The sequence below is a fragment of the Scylla paramamosain genome, chromosome 16 (assembly GCF_035594125.1).
Source record: "Scylla paramamosain isolate STU-SP2022 chromosome 16, ASM3559412v1, whole genome shotgun sequence".
Taxonomy (NCBI): Eukaryota; Metazoa; Arthropoda; class Malacostraca; order Decapoda; family Portunidae; genus Scylla; species Scylla paramamosain.
Window position 1 is genome coordinate 20,017,447 of NC_087166.1, and position 20,115 is coordinate 20,037,561.

The 20,115-nt window shown below is 40.7% G+C and overlaps 1 protein-coding gene across 1 annotated transcript; it reads right to left on the reverse strand.

Moving 5' to 3' along the window:
* Window positions 1-15,068: 15,068 nt before the first annotated feature.
* On the reverse strand, window positions 15,069-18,941 carry LOC135108209 (uncharacterized). Its single transcript, XM_064018985.1, has one exon. The coding sequence runs from the start codon at window positions 18,939-18,941 to the stop codon at window positions 15,069-15,071; it is 3,873 nt and encodes a 1,290-aa protein (XP_063875055.1).
* Between the last annotated feature and the right edge of the window lie 1,174 nt (window positions 18,942-20,115).

Below are 20,115 nucleotides of genomic sequence, written 5' to 3' on the forward strand. Positions count from 1 at the left end.
CATCACAATACGGATTCAGACCAAAATATTCGACTGAGTTAGCTGTCCACCATCTCTGCCAGAACATGTATAATGCTATGGATGCTGAATTGTATCAACTCACGGTTTTTTGTGATCTATCAAAGGCCTTCGACACAATATTTCACAACATCTTGTTACAAAAATTGCTTGTGTATGGAATACGAGATAACGCTCATGAATGGTTTCATAGTTATTTATTACACAGGAAACAGTTCACCTCCTACAACAATATATGCTCCTCTTACAGCGACATATCGTCTGGTGTTCCTCAGGGATATGTTCTCAGCCCTCTACTTCTTCTTATATACATAAATGACATTTATTCCTCAAGTGATAAATTAATTTCATATGCAGATGACACTACAGTTTTCCTACAGGGTAATAATATCGAGAACATGGTAATTGATCTAAATTCTAAATTAAACAAAATATATATGTGAATAAAGAGTAACAAATTAACATTAAATCTAAATAAAACAAAATTCATGGTGACAAGCCCTCTTATGTCTCACCCATTGTGTCCACCAGTAATAATAGATAATGTTTTAATAAATGAAATGACTGAGTTTAAATTTCTAGGGATAAATATTGGTAATAAGTTGAAATGGAAAAATCACATTGACATCATTAACTCTAAAATATCTGTATTAACCGGTGTTATATTTAGACTTAGGGAATTTATAAGTGGAAAATGTTTAAGACAAATTTATCTTTCATTAATACATCCTCACTTACAGTATTGCAGTGCAATCTGGGGAGGAGCATATAACATATACGCAGATAGCTTTTGGTCTCCCAGAAAAAGAGGCTTCGAATAATATTTCTCAAAAATCGATACGCGCACACGAAAGAATTATTTAGTAATCACAAGTTATTAACTGTTCCTGACATTATTAAAGTACAAACCAGTCTATTTATTCATAAGTCATTACACTCCCTCACCACAGACTAAGATTTCACACTATATCCTCACAATGTTACACGCAGACCTTTCCATTTTCGCTTACCACTGTATATAATTTCCCATGCAAAACAAAGCATTCTCTTCCGAGGCTCTCAGCAATGGAACACTTTGCCGGAGTCATTCACTACGGATATCAGCTTCATTTAATTTAAAAGAAAACTTATGAAAACAGTACTTAATAGCTATTAACATTTTAAATATTTACATGTCATACTGATATCTTGACATCCCAGTTAAAAATTTGTCATATATGTGTAACATACATGTGATTTAATTTGTATTCGGTGAGCTCTGTATATCAGTATGTTTAGGTATATTTATATGTACTTAACATGTACTATATGTATGAGTTATTACTTAGATATACTGCATTATTATTACTATTAATTATTATTATTATTATTATTATTATTATTATTATTATTATTATTATTATTATTATTATCATTATTGTTATTATTATTATTATTATTATTATTATTATTATTATTATTATTATTATTACTAATATTATTGTTGTTGTTATTATTATTATAATTATTATTATTATTATTATTATTATCATTATTATTATTATTATTATTATTATTATTATTATTATTATTATTATTATTACTATACTATAATAGACTAATATAAATAATTGAAACATGTAAACAGTTGGTCGGCCTTCACTGCCTCGCCTTTACATATAATAACATCCAATATAAGTCCATAGAGAACAAAACCTCAATGGACGAATGGCTTACTACATTTGTATGTATATCAAACTTGTATCCTACTATAAGGCCAATAAACATATGAATATTAATATCAATATCACACGTCGACTGAATCAGGATTGTCTGGGAAATTTGTTTTACCAATTAAGGAATAGATATGGAAATAATGATCATCCCACTGTGACATGACTATGTCAACAAGAAATGCTCTTGTCTACAATAATGATCATCCCACTGTGACATGACTATGTCAACAAGAAATGCTCTTGTCTACAATAATGATCATCCCACTGTGACATGACTATGTCAACAAGAAATGCTCTTGTCTACAATAATGATCATCCCACTGTGACATGACTATGTCAACAAGAAATGCTCTTGTCTACATTGTTGGGTAGACAAGTATTTTATTTTTTTTTTTTTTACATGATTGTATTATGTGTTCCCAATATTTAGTTGATGATTTCCAGAACCTTGACAGTCATGCAAAATTATTTATGCATTTTAAAAGCTGAAAATAGAACAGCAAGAAGTATGTTTGGGGGACTCTATGCTCAAAGATAATATGATTGATTTTTTTTTTTTTTTTACTAAATTAGAAAGAAAAATATCCAGGATAATGGAAAAGGCCATGCTGGGCAATGAAGTCACCCATACGTTGATAGAAAATACAAAAAAAAATAAAAAAATAAATAAATAAAAATAAATAAATAAATAAAAATCAGCACCCCTACAGGTATGTAGGTATGCTGAAAAATATGTACGTGTATGTTTCTTTTTTTTTCAGCTGACCTGGTACAAAATTTGTCAGGTTAGTACCTTAGTTAAATTGAGTATCAACACAGAGGTATACCTTTATTGTTGCTTTTCTTGTTATGCAGCATGTTGTATGCATATGCTAAGTTGATTTATTTAAAATTGTTTAGTGCTTCACCATAGCATATAAATGTGTCCTGCTTTGTATAAGTGTCTGTAATGCTTGAAAAATGTGCTCTTCAGTTCTTTCTGCTTTGTATAAGTGACTGTAATACTCGACAAATGTGCTCTTCAGCCCTTCTTTGTATAAGTGTTTCTAATGCTTGAAAACATATGCTTTTCAGCTTTTCTTCGTGTTAATGTTTTTAATGCTTGAAAAATGTTCTCTTCAGTCCTGCTTTGTATAAGTGACCGTAATGCTTGAAAAATGTGCTCTTCAGCCTTGCTTTATGTTATTGCCTTTAATGCTTGAAAAATGTGCTCTTCAGCCCTGCTTTGTGTTACTGCTTTTCATGCTCGAAAAATGTGTTCTTCAGTCTTGCTTTGTGTTATTGCCTTTAATATTTAAAAATGTGCTCTTCAGCCCTTCTTTGTGTTAATGTCTTTAATACTTGAAAATATGCTCTTCAGGACTTCTTTGTGTTATTTCCTTTAATGCTCGAACGATGCTGTCATCTAGGCCGAAAGGATTATGTAACAGGATTATGTCCTGCTTTAATGCTTTTAATGCTTGAAAATTGTGTTGTGCTGTCATGCATATTAGACTTGTTTTGTTGGCATGATAAATTCAGTCCTGAGTATAATAAGATATGCAAGTAGGCATGTGGTCGCAACATTTTATTTCAGCATACCTTTTTTATGATTTTCTAATTAGTGGTCTTCTCATGTAAGTAATGATGATATTTCTTTTCAACAACAGTGTGTGTGTGTGTGTGTGTGTGTGTGTGTGTGTGTGTGTGTGTGTGTGTGTGTGCTCATTTTCATAAATATTCTTACTTTTCTCCAAAATGAAAAAAAAAAAAAAATCCTGCAAAATATTAACTATTTTTATTAGCCTGCTTTCTAGTTTTTTTTTTTTTTGTAAAAAAAATAAAAAATACAAACGGTGGAGTAGTATCAGCGGTACAGAATATGAAAAATGTTACTAACCGCTTCAGTTTCATACGTTTTCTGCTACATAATCTTTTCGGCCTAGGTGGCCGAAGCTTTTCTAAAGACTCAGACTTCCTTGACTCACTTTATATTCCTTGGACTGAGCCCAGATACCGTGCAGTGCGTAGTGCTGTTCTGTCACCCTGCCCTCTAGCCACCTCTGTGTGGAATTTTTGGCAGCCCTACAGGCTTAGGTTTAAATAAATAAAGTTAGGTGTTCACTGCCCCTGATTCTGAGCTTTGCATTGTCATTGTCCTCTCCTTAGCTGCAACAGTAACTGTCTGTTGCCACGTCGTCACATTGTCTTTCCTCTCCACCTATGGAAGATCCGCCTCAGTGAGTGTGCTTTTTGGGTGAATAGACACCGTCCTGCCTCCCTAGAGTGGACAATCTGACAGCAGGAAAACTCCTCCCTGACTTCCTCCCACTTGTGTCCCGCTCCCCTCCTATAGGTAGGGGTGGAAATGTAGCCCCTCCCATCCCCTCCCATGCCTGACGGACCCTCCTCTCCTCCCGCATCAAAGGGGGAGGGAGGACACTGACCGACGATCCCAGACTGCCCGGCTATTGATTGCCTCTGACAAAGCCACCTACGTAACCTTACACTCTGTGACTGCCACCTGCCTTTCTACAGTTAACTTATTTATAATAATAAACAAAAAAATAAAATTAAAGTTATTGATTGTAACATTGCTAATGTTGTCAATGTAAAAAAAAAATTTCCAAGTGCGGGACTTACTTGTTCAAACGATTAACGTAAGTCATCACTGTTAAAGCTCTGGTTCATCCACGACATCAAGATCGAGGCTTCTATTCCATTCTATTCCATGAACTCGTGTCAGGGAGTCACCTCACACCGCAATTTTGTTGGCATGGATTGTCGATTGTATGGATCACCAGGATGTCATCGAAGCAAGAAAGATCACTAAAATGTTTTTTTTTTTTTTTTTATGTAGGAAGGATACTGGCCAAGGGCAACAAAAATCTAATAAAAAAAATGCCCACTGAAATGCCAGTCCCATAAAAGGGTCAAAGCAGTGGTCAAAAATTGGTGGATAAGTGTCTTGAAACCTCCCTCTTGAAGGAATTCAAGTCATAGGAAGGTGGAAATACAGAAGCAGGTAGGGAGTTCCAGAGTTTACCAGAGAAAGGGATGAATGATTGAGAATACTGGTTAACTCTTGCGTTAGAGAGGTGGACAGAATAGGGGTGAGAGAAAGAAGAAAGTCTTGTGCAGCGAGGCCGCGGAAGGAGAGGAGGCATGCAGTTAGCAAGATCAGAAGAGCAGTTAGCATGAAAATAGCGGTAGAAGACAGCTAGATATGCAACATTGCGGCGGTGAGAGACAGGCTGAAGAAAGTCAGTTAGAGGAGAGGAGTTGATGAGACGAAAAGCTTTTGATTCCACCCTGTCTAGAGGAGCAGTATGAGTGGAACATCCCCAGACATGTGAAGCATACTACATACATGGACGGATAAGGCCCTTGTACAGAGTTAGCAGCTGGGGGGGGGGTGAGAAAAACTGGCAAAGACGTCTCAGAACACCTAACTTCATAGAAGCTGTTTTAGCTAGAGATGAGATGTGAAGTTTCCAGTTCAGATTATAAGTAAAGGACAGACCGAGGATGTTCAGTGTAGAAGAGGGGGACAGTTGAGTGTCATTGAAGAAGAGGAGATAGTTGTCTGGAAGGTTGTGTCGAGCTGATAGATGGAGGAATTGAGTTTTTGAGGCATTGAACAATACCAAGTTTGCTCTGCCCCAATCAGAAATTTTAGAAAGATCAGAAGTCAGGCGTTCTGTGGTTTTCCTGCGTGATATGTTTATCTCCTGAAGGCTTGGACGTCTATGAAAAGACGTGGAAAAGTGCAGGGTGGTATCATCAGCGTAGGAGTGGATAGGACAAGAAGTTTGGTTTAGAAGATCATTAATGAATAATAAGAAGAGAGTGGGTGACAGGACAGAACCCTGAGGAACACCACTGTTAATAGATTTAGGAGAAGAACAGTGACCGTCTACCACAGCAGCAATAGAACGGTCAGAAAGGAAACTTGAGATGAAGTTACAAAGAGAAGGATAAAAACCGTATGAGGGTAGTTTGGAAATCAAAGCTTTGTGCCAGACTCTATCAGAGGCTTTTGATATGTCCAAGGCAACAGCAAAAGTTTCACCAAAATCTCTAAAAGAGGATGACCAAGACTCAGTAAGGAAAGCCAGAAGATCACCAGTAGAGCGGCCTTGACGGAACCCATACTGGCGATCAGATAGAAGGTTGTGAAGTGATAGATGTTTAAGAATCTTCCTGTTGAGGATAGATTCAAAAACTTCAGATAGGCAGGAAATTAAAGCAATAGGACGGTAGTTTGAGGGATTAGAGCGGTCACCCTTTTTAGGAACAGGTTGAATGTAGGCAAACTTCCAGCAAGAAGGAAAGGTAGATGTTGACAAACAGAGCTGAAAGAGTTTGACTAGGCAATGTGCAAGCACGGAGGCACAGTTTCGGAGAACAATAGGAGGGACCCCATCAGGTCCATAAGCCTTCCGAGGGTTTAGGCCAGCGAGGGCATGGAAAATATCATTGCGAAGAATTTTAATAGGTGGCATGAAGTAGTCAGAGGGTGGAGGAGAGGGAGGAACAAGCCCAGAATCGTCCAAGGTAGTGTTTTTAGCAAAGGTTTGAGCAAAGAGTTCAGCTTTAGAAATAGATGTGATAGCAGTGGTGCCATCTGGTTGAAGTAGAGGAGGGAACGAAGAAGAAGCAAAGTTATTGGAGATATTTTTGGCTAGATGCCAGAAATCACGAGGGGAGTTATATCTTGAAAGGTTTTGACATTTTAATGTAGGAGTTTTTGGCTAGTTGGAGAACAGACTTGGCATGGTTCCGGGCAGAAATATAGAGTGCATGAGATTCTCGTGATGGAAGGCTTAAGTACCTTTTATGGGCCACCTCTCTATCATATATAGCACGAGAACAAGCTGTGTTAAACCAAGGTTTAGAAGGTTTAGGATGAGAAAAAGAGTGAGGAATGTACGCCTCCATGCCAGACACTATCACCTCTGTTATGCGCTCAGCACACAAAGACGGGTCTCTGACACAGAAGCAGTAGTCATTCCAAGGGAAATCAGCAAAATACCTCCTCAGGTCCCCCCAACTGGCAGAGGCAAAACGCCAGAGGCACCTTCGCTTAGGGGGATCCTGAGGAGGGATTGGAGTGATAGGACAAGACAAAAAGATATGAGATTGTGATCGGAGGAGCCCAACGGAGAAGAAAGGGTGACAGCATAAGCAGAAGGATTAGAGGTCAGGAAAAGATAAAAAATGTTGGGCGTATCTCCAAGACGGTCAGGAATGCGAGTAGGGTGTTGCACCAATTGCTCTAGGTCATGGAGGACAGCAAAGTTGTAGGCTAGTTCACCAGGATGGTCAGTGAAGGGAGAGGAAAGCCAAAGCTGGTGGTGAACATTGAAATCTCCAAGAATGGAGATCTCTGCAAAAGGGAAGAGGGTCAGAATGTGCTCCACTTTGGAAGTTAAGTAGTCAAAGAATTTCTTATAGACAGAGGAGTTAGGAGAGAGGTATACAGCACAGATAAATTTAGTATGAGAGTGACTCTGTAGTCGTAGCCAGATGGTGGAAAACTCGGAAGATTCAAGAGCGTGAGCACGAGAGCAGGTTAAGTCACTGTGCACGTAAACGCAGCATCCAGCTTTGGATCGAAAATGAGGATAGAGAAAGTAGGAGGAAACAGAAAAGGGGCTACTGTCAGTTGCCTCAGAGGAAAAGAAGATGAGGTTTAGAAGAGGAGAGGTGGTGTTCTACAGATTCAAAATTAGATCTTAGACCGCGAATGTTGCAGAAGTTAATGAAGAAAAAGTTGAGGGGGGTGTCAAGACACTTAGGGTCGTCGACAGAAAGGCAGTCCGACCTGGGGTCATTTATGGTCCCCTCCCCAGATGGGGACTCCGAGGCTGGTGTAGGAGTCGCCATGACGATTTTAAAATTTTTGAGTGAAGGGTGTGTGTGTTATTAGGTGCTTGTAGTTTTGTGTGGAGGAAGAGAGTTGTCTTCAGAGGGCAGGCTGTGACTGCCCCCTTGTGTTGTGAGACACAAAGGGAAACGTTCAGTGAGGTCACAGCTGGGTTTAATGATAAGTTCACAGCACCCCCTGAACAGTGCTTTAGACCTCACTGGGAGTAATTATCGTTTCGGCAGGTGTCTACTGCCTCCTCCTATGAGATACCAGTTGTCATGTTATAAGATACTGGTACCTGAGCCTTCCATCTCCAGAATCACCAGAATGTGCTTTATATTTATGTCTGGAACCATGCCAAGTCTGTTCTCCAGCTATCAAAAAAATCCTTCATTAATAGAACGTGTCAAAAACTTTTAAGATCTAACTCCACTCGTGACTTCTAGCACCTAGCTAGAAACATCTCCAATAATTTAGCTTCTTTCCGTCTTTTATTTCAACCAGATGGCACCACTGCTATCACATCTATCTCTGAAGTTGACCTCTTCCCTCAAACCTTTTATAAAAACTCTACCTTGGACGATGCACGGCTTGTTCCTCCCTCTCTTCAACCCTCTGACTACTTCATGCTACCTACCTATTAAAATTCTTTGCGATGATGTTTTCCATGCCCTCGCTGGCCTAAACCGTCGGAAGGCTTAAGGACCTGATGGGATCCCCAATACTGTTCTCCGAAACTGCGTCTCCGTGCTTGCGCCTTGCCTAGTCAAATTTTTTCAACTCTGTCTGTCAACATCTAACTTTCCTTCTTGCTAGAAGTCTGCCTACATTCAGGCTGTTCCTAAAAAGGGTGACCGTTCTGTTCCCTCATACTACCGTATTATTGCTTTAATTTCCTGCCTATCTAAAGTTTTTTTTTTTTTTAATCTATCCCCAACATGAAGATTCTTAAACATCTATCACTTTAAGCTTCTTCAACCTATCACTTAACAACCTTCTATCTGATGGCCATTATGGGCTCTATCAAGGCCGCTCTTCTGGTGATCTTCTGGCTTTCCTTACTGAGTCTTGGTCATTCTCTTTTAGAGGTTTTGGTGAAATTTTCTTGTCGCCTCAGACATATCAAAAAAACTTTTGATAGAATCTGGCACAAAGCTTTGATTTCCAAACTACCCTCCTACGACTTAGACGGTGTTAGACGGTAATTGTTCTTCTACTAAATTCATTAACAGTGGTGTTCCTCAGGGTTCTGTCCTGTCAACCACTATCTTTCTTTTATTCATCAATGATCTTCTAAACCAAACATCTTGTCCTATCCACTCCTACGCCGATGATATCATCATTTTTTTTTTTTTAGATGTCCAATCCTCCAGGGAGTAGATAGTTAACGCAGGTAAGCCACAGAACGCTTGACTTCTGATCTCTCTAAACTTACTGATTGGGGCAGAGCAAACTTGGTATTGTTCCGTGCCTCAAAAAACTCAATTTCTCCATCTATCAACTCAACGTAACCTTCCAGACAACTATCATCTCTTCTTCAATGACACTCATCTGTCCCCCCTCTTCTACATTGAATATCCTTGGTCTGTCCTTTTCTTATAATCTAAATTGGAAACTTCACATCTTATCTCTAGCTAAAACAGCTTCTATGAAATTAGGTGTTCTGAGACGTCTCCGCCAATTTTTTCTCAAACTCATACCGCTCTTCAAGACATGGTGAAATCAATAGCTTTTCGTCTTATCATCTCCTCTTCTCTAACTTACTGTGCTCAGCCTCTTTCTCATCGCTTCAGTGTTGCATCTCTTGCTATCTTCTCCCACTATTTTCATGTTAACTGTTCTTCTGATCTTTCTTACTGCATGCCTTCCTTCCTCCCGCGACCTCGCTGCACAAGACTCTTCTTTCTCTCACCCCTATGCTGTACACCTCTCTAATGCAAGAGTTAACCAGTATTCTCAATTATTCATCCCTTTCCCTGGTAAACTCTGAAACTCCCTGCCTGATTCTGTAGTTCCCTCTTCCTATGACCTGAACTCCTTGAAGGGGGAGGTTTCATGGCACTTATCCTTTAATTTCTTATTACCGCTTTGGACCCTATTCGGGGACCGGCATCTCAGTGAGCCTTTTTGTTTATTTATTTATTTTTGGGAGGATTTTTGTTGTCCTTGGCCGGTGTCCCTCCTACATAAAACATATACACACACATAGACACACAAACACACACACAAACACACACACACACAGACACACGCACACACACACACACACACACACACACACACACACACACACACACACACACACACACACACTGAGCGCTAAGCAACACATAACCGGCAGCCTCTCTCAGCACTATCTCCCGACACTGCGCTGTGACGCCCTCGTCATTTGCATCATCACAACTTCAGCAGGAAGGAGGGAGCATGCTAGTAACATATCTTAGAATCCCTACACCATGGAAAACAACATTCGACATAACACGGAGGAGAGGGACCCCAAACTACTATGTCATCCAATTATCGTGAAAGAGCTGCCTCTCTCTTTCCTAGGTTTGGCCAAGCTGCCCCCACCATTGTTGCATTGACATTCCTGAACTCGCTTTATGTACGTAATTAAGCTCATAAAATGTGTCAATACTCCGGTTCTTTTTTTATCGAAAAGTGAAATATAAACTAACATTAAATACTTTTATGTATTAATTTGACATTCTTTCTTAAGCGCCAAACATGGCACGTATAGCAGGTTTAGATTTTACTTTTACTCCCAGCTAAAAGTGACTTAAGAACATTTTTATAGTTTCTTGTATGCACTTTTAGCATTTACTTTCAGCCGGGAGTAAATTTAAAACTCCTTCAGGGGTTTTTATGTATACGGGCCCTGGCCTCTGCGTGTTACCTGCACTCGTGTCTTCTTAACTGCGGATGGTATAACAAAATGGACCTTCATACCTCTGTCCTCCTCTCTCTGCCAGCTATTCACAATATTGTTACTCTCTATTATTGACTTCGCCGTCCCTCTACCCCCTTGCCGTCTACTCCTGGCTTCGTAAGTAGTGGGGCATCGCGTCCCTGATATATATATATATATATATATATATATATATATATATATATATATATATATATATATATATATATATATATATATATATATATATATATATATATATATATATATCGTAGGATCTCATCCATGTCTCATAGGTAGTTGACAGCCAGTTATTTTTTGGTACCACTTGTATTGTAGCAACACTTTCACTCCATCTTCATGCGCCAACCTCACTGGCCATCTGTTCAAAAACCTTGTTCCTTACCTTGTTGCCTTCAGGGAATGAAAGGGCGATTATCACGGCTTGTTTATACTTTCCGGTACTTGTAACATGCTGTCAGGGTTTTGAATTGAAAGTTTTAACTCATTTCCAGCGGTCATATCTCTCTGGCTCCTTCAGAAACGGTTCCCCATGCCTATTTACTACCATAGATTTTTTTGGTTATTTTATGTATTTATTTATTTTTTCCCCTTAATACTAGTTTTTTTTTTTTTTCTGCCACCAGCTACGATCTGCTTGCATATACTGAGAGGTGAAATGACAGAAAGTATTGCAGATCTTGGTTTTATTCTTTATAGCCAACTCAATGATGTATACCCATGACAACCGCCACCTTTCATCTCTCGAGTAAATAAACGTCGGTGAAGCGTAAACCATCACAGTTAAAACTGAATAGAGTTAACAATGTCAGAACATGAGGGGGAAAAATAAGTTTAGAATATTAATAAGGTTTCTAAAAATATGTAAATATTCCTTGGCAAGCCATAGCTTGTGAGACATTATGTGAAATAAAGGTGTTGAGAGTGACTGCTTGCTGGCAGGAATCGGAACTCTGATTAATTAAAAATATAATAACAATAATGATGATAATAATGATAATAATAATAATGATAATAATAATAATAATAATAATAATATTGGTAATAATAATAATAATAACAATAATAATAATAATAATAATAATAATAATAATAATAATAAAGATAATAATAGTAAAATAATAATAATATTCTGCAAGGAGGCGCAGCATGATAGGAATCGAAAGAAAAATAACAAAAGGGAGACAATAAAATTCATTGACAGTTTACTAAAATGGATGACATCGGAAGACGATAGATAATGAGAGAACTTGAAAGGGTGGCACACAAAAAGGAGTGGTGGTCCATGGTCGGCGACATCACATCACTGACGCAAATTTAACTAAGCTTACATATGTATGAATATGGTACTCAGTCGAGGCCAAAAATCAACAAATAATGTATTTAATTGTCACTGATTTGTTTAAAAGAAAAAAAAGTAATAATAATAAAATAAATAAATGAATAAAATAAAGTCAAATGAAATATGTATCTCATTGTGGTTGATGTATACAGATAGGTTATTGTTGGCCAATTAAATTCAAGCTAACGAAAATAGATAAATAAAGCTACTAAAACCACGGTCCCCAGCTACTAGAAGAAATTGTATTCGGTATACTTCCGAGACAAAGCAATGGACGAAAAGCGAGTATATAAAAATGGTTATCACTCCGGCAGGACTCCTGGTCCGTGCTTAAATATTCATCAGTAAGTTGAGGACAAGGAAGACGCCAGAGATTTGTTGAAGGCTGAAATACGACGTAGCGAGGCACAACTGTACGTCCAAGAAATGCGTTCCATCTAACATCCTTTCTAGATCTTTGTTTGCTGTTTTTAATGGTCACATGGCCTTCATTTTTCCACCTCTTGATCCATCTGCAAACAGTAGTGGCACTAAATCCTGTTTGCTGGGCGATGGTGCGAGCTGAATTGCCTTCCACCCACAGCTTCACGATTCTGCGTCGTTGCGCCATGTCAGTTGAAGGATGCGAACGTTTTAATTCCATTATCATGTTCTTGAATGAAATTTATTAATTAATTAATTCATTAATATAAATTTAGGAGAAGAACACTGCACGTTTACCACAGCAGAACTAGAACGATCAGAAAGGAAACTTGAGATAAAGTTACAGACATAAGGATAGAAGCCGTAGTTTGCAAATCAAAGCTTTGTGCCACACTCTATCAAAAGTTTTTGATACATCTAAGGCAACAGCAAAAGTTTCGCCAAAATATCTAAAAGATGATGACCAAGTCTCAGTAGGAAAAGCCAGAAGATTATCAATAGAGCGGCCTTGGTGGAACCCATACTGGCAATCAGACAGAAGGCTGTGAAGTGGTAGATGTTTAAGAATCTTCCTGTTGAGGATAGATAAAAAAAAAAAAAAATAGGCAGGAAATTTAAGCAATAGAATGGTAGATTTAGGAATTGAAACGGTCACCCTTTTTAGGCAACCGGATGGATGTAGGCAAACTACCAGCAAGAAGGAAAGGTAGATATTGATAGACAGAGTTGAAAGAGTTTGAATAGGCAAGGTAGAAGCACGGAGGCACAGTTTCGGAGAACAATAGGAAAAACCCCATCAGATCCATAAGCCTTCCGAGGGTTTAGGCCAGCGAGGGAATGAAAAACATCATTGCGAAGGATTTTAATGGGTAGCATGAAGTAGTCAGGCTGGAGGAGAGGGAGGAACAAGCCCTGAATCATCTAAGGTAGTTTTTAGGAAAGGTTTGAGCGAATACTTCAACTTTAGAAATAGATGAGATAGTAGTGGTGCCATCAGATTGAAATAAAGGAGGGAAAGATGAAGAAGCAAAGTTATTGGAGATTTTTTTTTTTTCGCTAGGGCCAGAAGTCACAAGAAGAATTAGATCTTGAAATATTTTGACACTTTCTATTTTTCTATATAATGAAGGAGTTTATGGATAATTGGAGAACTGATTTGGCATGTTTCCGGGCAGAAATATAAAGCACTTGAGATTCAGGTGATGGAAGGCTCAACTACCCTTTGTGGGCCACCTCTCTCTCTCTCTCTCTCTCTCTCTCTCTCTCTCTCTCTCTCTCTCTCTCTCTCTCTCTCTCTCTCTCTCTCTCTCTATATATATATATATATATATATATATATATATATATTGTCACGATCGCTTACTTACTTACGATCGTACGATGCCGGTTATCTTTCCAAGAAAGTGGGCGTTACACTGATCCCGGAATGTTTTAAAGGTCTGGATTTTTAAAGGCTTCGAGTGCCTACCCGACCTATCCGAAATCGCCAGAATTATCTCTCACTCTACCTTTACCTTGACTCAGTACACCTGGAATTACCTCTAATACCAGATCAATGTTGGGGGAGTAGGAAACACGATTATTCTATGTTACAAGCACATATATTAAAACTAATAATAATTCACAAACATGAGGTAGTACATGTTATTACATGACATTCTCGTCACTTCCCACAACACCAGAACCCGTTTACACCTCCACCAGTCACAGAAATATTTCCCCTTAACCGCAGGAATTTACCCAGACGCCATTACCGCGTCCCCAGACAATAATTCCCGTATTTCACCTCCTCAAGCCTCACAGGAGATTACCATAATCACTAAAGATTACTCATAACACCATAACATCATCCCCAAAATCACCAATACACCACAACACCAGCTTCCAAGGTCAACACCACAACCTCCACTCACAAAATGGCTGCCAGTTTGACCTATGACCCCTTCCAACAGCGTCACCGGCACAACTCAACAACCGAATTTCAGCGGACAAGAGCTCTTGGTACTACAAAAGACTCACTAACCTGATCCTGGATATCAAGGTTATACCGCTACACCACTAATACCTCCACAAACTCACTCCATCACCAATCCACACCAAGATCCTTCCCTGAGAGACGCCTTCCCTCCACCTTTCCTCACGACCTAAGGCGCTCTGCTCTTCCCTCCTTCGAATGTGTTGTTGCCCACTCAAGCTCCCCTCGTTTCCAACGTATTTCCACCTCAATTATACTTCCTCCCTTATACATACAAAGATATATAGAACTTAAATTATGAAGAAAATAATACTACATGGTATAAAATATGTAAATAAGCCTTACACTACTTATAACAATAATAAGGATAATGCCCGAATGGCAGGTAACCGGAACACGGGGACACTAAGAAAACATGATCCCATTCAAGGTAAACTCGGCCAATAACATGACATCCCCTTCCCAAAAGAGGCGTGAGGCACCTGATTAGGATGCCTCACGACTAGATGGTGCGCTGGACAAGGCATCGGCAATAATATTCTCACTGCCTTTCACATGGTGAATCTCTAAGTCACAGTCCTGTAAGACCAAGCACCACCTCATCAGCCTCTGATGGGAGTTTTTCATTTTATGCAAGAAAATGAGCGGATTGTTGTTCGGTGAAGATCTGCACAGGCTGTCCCGTCCCTTTGACGTACACTTCAAAATGACTCAAACTCAGCACTAGGCCCAAAGCCTCTTTCTCAATAGTGCTGTAAGCCCTTTGATATGGTAACAACTTTTTAGAATAATAGCCTATGGGGTGCTCCATTCCTTCATGTTCTTGCATTAACACACCACCCACACCATTCTGACTGGCATCCACGTACAATACAAATGTTTTTTTCATAATCAGGCATGCGCAGCACTGGGGCACTGACTAACATTTTCTTAATCTCTACAAAAGCTTCCTCACAATGCTTATCCCAACAAAATTTTGACTTCTTATTCAGCAACTTGGTCAAGGGTATGGCAACATCAGAGAAATTCTTACAAAATCGCCTGTAATATCCACTGGCCCCTAAGAATCTCAGTATCTCCTTCCTATTGGTGGGTGGAGGGAGATTTACAATGTCTTTCACCTTGGCTTCCACGGTTCTCACTTCACCTTTTCCAGCCTTGAAACCTAAGTACTCCACATTAGCTTGCACGAAATTACTTTTTGCTAAGTTGACAGTAAGGTTGGCATCATCCAGCCTCCTGAACACTTCCTCCAGCAGCTGCACATGCTCTTCCCAACTCTCAGTGTACAACAATATATCATCTATGTACACAGAACATCCCTTCAAGCCCTTCAGTACCCTGTTCATTAACCTCTGAAAAGAACTCCCACTGTTCTTCATCCCAAACGGAAGAACTTTGTACTGATATAATCCATCCATGGTGACAAAAGCTGATATGGCTTTTGCCCTCTCAGTGAGTCCTACTTGCCAGTATCCCTTTAAGAAGTCAATTTTTGTTATGAAGTTGGCACTTTCCACATGATCTATACAATCATCAACTCTAGGGATAGGGTAAGCATCAGGTTTTGTCACCATGTTAACCTTCCTATAGTCCGTACAAAAACGGAAACTCTCTTGACCAGGCTTGGGCACCAGTACACATGGCAAGCTCCATGGGCTCTCACTGGGCTCAATCAAGTCGTGTTCCAGCATATACTCTACTTCTTTTCTCATGAAATCTCTTTTCTGCGGGTTAACTCTGTAGGGATGCTGTTTGATGGGTTCAGCCTCCACAACATCCACATCGTGCACCACCACATTCGTTTTTCTCGGTGCATCAGGGAACAAAGAATTGAATCTTTCAATTATCTCCCTAATCCTTTCCTTCTTTTCTAGCTCCATGTGCCCCAGTTTATCATTTAAATTCCCTAACACAGCTGAGTTCTCTAGCACCATCCCTTCACGCCTACTCAGTTTCACTTCAGACCACTTCTCTTCCGCTTCAGTGGTTACATTTACAACACTCACAGTTCTTACTCCTTCTACTACATCACCTCCATTTTCTCTGTCCCTTTCATGAAATGGCTTCAACATGTTTACATGACACAACTGGTTCTTTTTCTTCCTCCCTGGAGTTTTTACAATGTAATTCACATCACTCATTTTCCTCTCAATCTCCCAAGGCCCGCTGAACCTGGCTTTGAAAGGATCACCCTGCAATGGGAAAAGAACCAAGACTTTGTCCCCAGGCTGGAAAGATCTGGCCCTCGCCTTCTTGTCATACCAGCCTTTCATCTCACTCTGACTATTTTTCAAATTTTCCCGAGCAATTTCCCTAGCTCTCATCGATCTGTCCTTGAAATCAGATACATACTTCACCACAGTAGGAGGCTCCTCTGCTCCTAACCATTTTTCTTTCACCATCCTTAAAGGACCGTTCACCTCATTCCCATACACTAACTCAAATGGGCTGAAACCAGTTGACTCCTGCACACTGTCCCTTAACGCGAACAAGGCTAGTGGCAATGCCTCATCCCACTGAACACTCATCTCCTCACAATACATCCTGAGAGTGTTTTTAAGAGTTTGGTGAAATCTTTCTACACAACCCTGAGACTGAGGATGATAAGCACTCGACAGTCTCTGTTCAACCTTTGAACCCCTTAGGATTTCCCTGAACGCGCGAGAAGTGAAATTACTTCCCTGGTCTGACTGCAACACCTTAGGAATTCCCACCCAGGAGAAAAATTTCACCAGTTCCCTCGCAATGTTCTTAGAGTTTATACTCCTGAGAAGAATGGCCTCAGGAAACCTAGATGACATACACATAATAGTCAGCAAATACTGGTTTCCCCTCCGGGTCCTTGGTAAAGGACCTACACAGTCTATTACCACCTTACTGAAAGGCTCGTCGACCACAGGTATAGGGTAAAGGCGGGCAGGGCGAATCACCTGGTTCGGCTTGCCCACCTTCTGACACAAACCACAAGTTTTACAAAACTCTTCCACATCACCTCTCACTCTGGGCCAGTAAAAATGACACAGGATTTTTCCTAAGGTTTTTCTGACCCCCAGGTGTCCTGCCAGATTACTTTCGTGTGCCATCTCCAAAATGTTCTTCCTATACACCCGTGGCACCACAATCCGCCTTTTCACCATCCAGTGATCAGAGGTTGGGGCTGTCAGGGGCCTCCAACTTCTCATTAATACTCCGTTATCCACATAGTAACCCACGTACTCATTGTCAAGGTCACCCAGCCTTTTAGCCTCATTCCAAATAGACTTCAAGCTTTCATCACTCTCCTGAGCTTTTATCAACTCGCTCTTTTCCACCAGAAAATCAAGGTTGGGCTCCACCTGGCCTACAACCGGCTCATCACTCGCACACTCTGGGTTAGTTCCTTTTTCATCAGGTTCCTCAAACAGAACGCCCAGGCCTTCGTCCTCCTGCGTTGCTCCTTCGGTGTCCATGCGTTCCTTACTGGCCATCGCTCGAGTCACTGCGCAGACTGGGAACAATTCAGGCACCTCTGCCTCCCCATCTGTTGAGGGAGGGACTTCTGCCGGAGTGGTGGTTTCTGTCATCCCTATCAGAGGGTTGTCTACCATCTGAAGTTTAGGGATAACTCGACCTCCAGCCAGGTCATTCCCGACCAGCATATCCACTCCATCTATGGGCAGTGTTTCCTTCACTCCCACCGTCACCTCTCCAGTGACGTATCCACAGTCCAGCCAAACTTTGTGCAGGGGAATACTGAACTTGCCTCCTGCACCCTTGCATGAGACCTCTCTGCCAGTGCTGGTCTCCTCATTCCATGGGAGTACACTACTTAAGATCAGACTCTGGTTAGCTCCCGTATCCCGAAGGATTCTGATCACCTTCTCTGTACTTACCTCCACCTTCACTGTGCCCTTACTGATGAAGTGCTCAAAGCGCTTATCTTTCGGCGGCTCTTCTTGTATCTCTGCATTCATATTCTCCACATACTTTATCAAGTCTCTTTGGGCGGCAACTACTCCCACTGGCTTCGGCCGTCCCTTCGGACACTGGTACTTCCTATGCCCGCTACTTCCACATCCAAGGCACTTAACTGCACCTTCATCACCACTACCCTTCTGGTAATAGGTAGTGCTCCTGGGCCTACTCCTATAGGGCGTAGACCTCACGTTGTGGTCGGCTGGCGGGGGCATGGTGTAAGTGTGGGGAAAACTATAGTTGTTAGGGCGGGGCTGGTTTGATCTGTGGACTGATGTCGAGCTCATCTGGCGGTCATTCTTATATCTCTGATGACCATCATCTTTGTTGGAGAATGGTTTTCTCCCTCCATGGTGTTCATCTCCGTTCAGCCCATGGACCGCACAGTACTTGTCAGCTCTGCGTCCGGCTTCCATCACATCTTTCACGTCGTGGGATACGAGCTCATATTTTACACTGAGGGGCATTTCGCTCATAAATTGTTCCATCTGCATAACTCCTTTTACCTCCTCAACTGTAGTGGCTTCCTCGGCCTTCAGCCACCGGTTCAGTTTAAGGATAACCTCTCGAGCCATCCCGAGATAAGTATCACCTGGGCTTTTTGTTGTCCTGCGGAACCTTTCCCGGTACACACTCGGACATAGAAGGGTTGATCCCAACACCGCTTCCTTTACCACTTCATAATCACGCGCGTCTCGCTCACTCAAATTCACATATACCTCTCGGGCCATTCCCTCAAATTTAGACTGGACTAGTAATGCCCAATCAGTTTTTTTCAAATTGAACGAATAAGTTTTCTTCCTCCCCTTCCACAAAGTTAGGCATACTGATGGCCTTTCTCTCTAAATCCCCGTTGCCTTGGGCACCATTTCCTGCCCTGGTCTCATTTACTCTATTTTTACTTTCTGCTCTATTTTTTTCTATCTCAATCTCTTTTTTCATCTGTATCTGCTGCAACTCCACCTCTTTCTGCTTCTGCAATTGCATCTGAAGTTTCATTAACTCGAATTTTTCACTACTATAAAGGCCATCTGTTCCACCAAGAGCACCCAGGTTTATCTCACTGACCCCAGCACCTTCCTCTACACTCTCCCCATCATTATCCTCACTTTCACCACCATCATTTTCAAACCAGCTCCTCTCCACAAGAGCATTTTTCAACTCCGCCTGCATTTCCTCCTTTTTCTTGGATTTCAACTCCACTTGAAACCTCTCAGCCACTGAACATAATTCCTCCTTGGTTAGTGTGTACAAATCATGCACACTCCTCGACAGGAGGAACACTTCAACACGTCTAGCGGCCATGATTTCAATTACTACACTCCACAAAATATTAACAAAATATTCCTCCAAATATTCACCATAATACAAACACAGTTTTAAAGAAATATTTCACACAGGTAAATTCCTCCCAACGACAATCACCATGTAACACTCGTTACATTTCACAAATGTTCAAAGATCCCGGACGGGCCCCCACATTCTGTCACGATCGCTTAATTACTTACGATCGTACGATACCGGTTATCTTTCCAAGGAAGTGGGCGTTACACTGATCCCGGAATGTTTTAAAGGTCTGGATTTTTAAAGGCTTCGAGTGCCTACCCGACCTATCCGAAATCGCCAGAATTATCTCTCACTCTACCTTTACCTTGACTCAGCACACCTGGAATTACCTCTAATACCAGATCAATGTTGGGGGAGTAGGAAACACGATTATTCTATGTTACAAGCACATATATTAATAATAATAATAATTCACAAACAACATGAGGTAGTACATGTTACTACATGACGTTCTCGTCACTTCCCACAACACCAGAACCCGTTTACACCTCCACCAGTCACAGAAATATTTCCCCTCAACCGCAGGAATTTACCCAGACGCCATTACCGCGTCCCAAG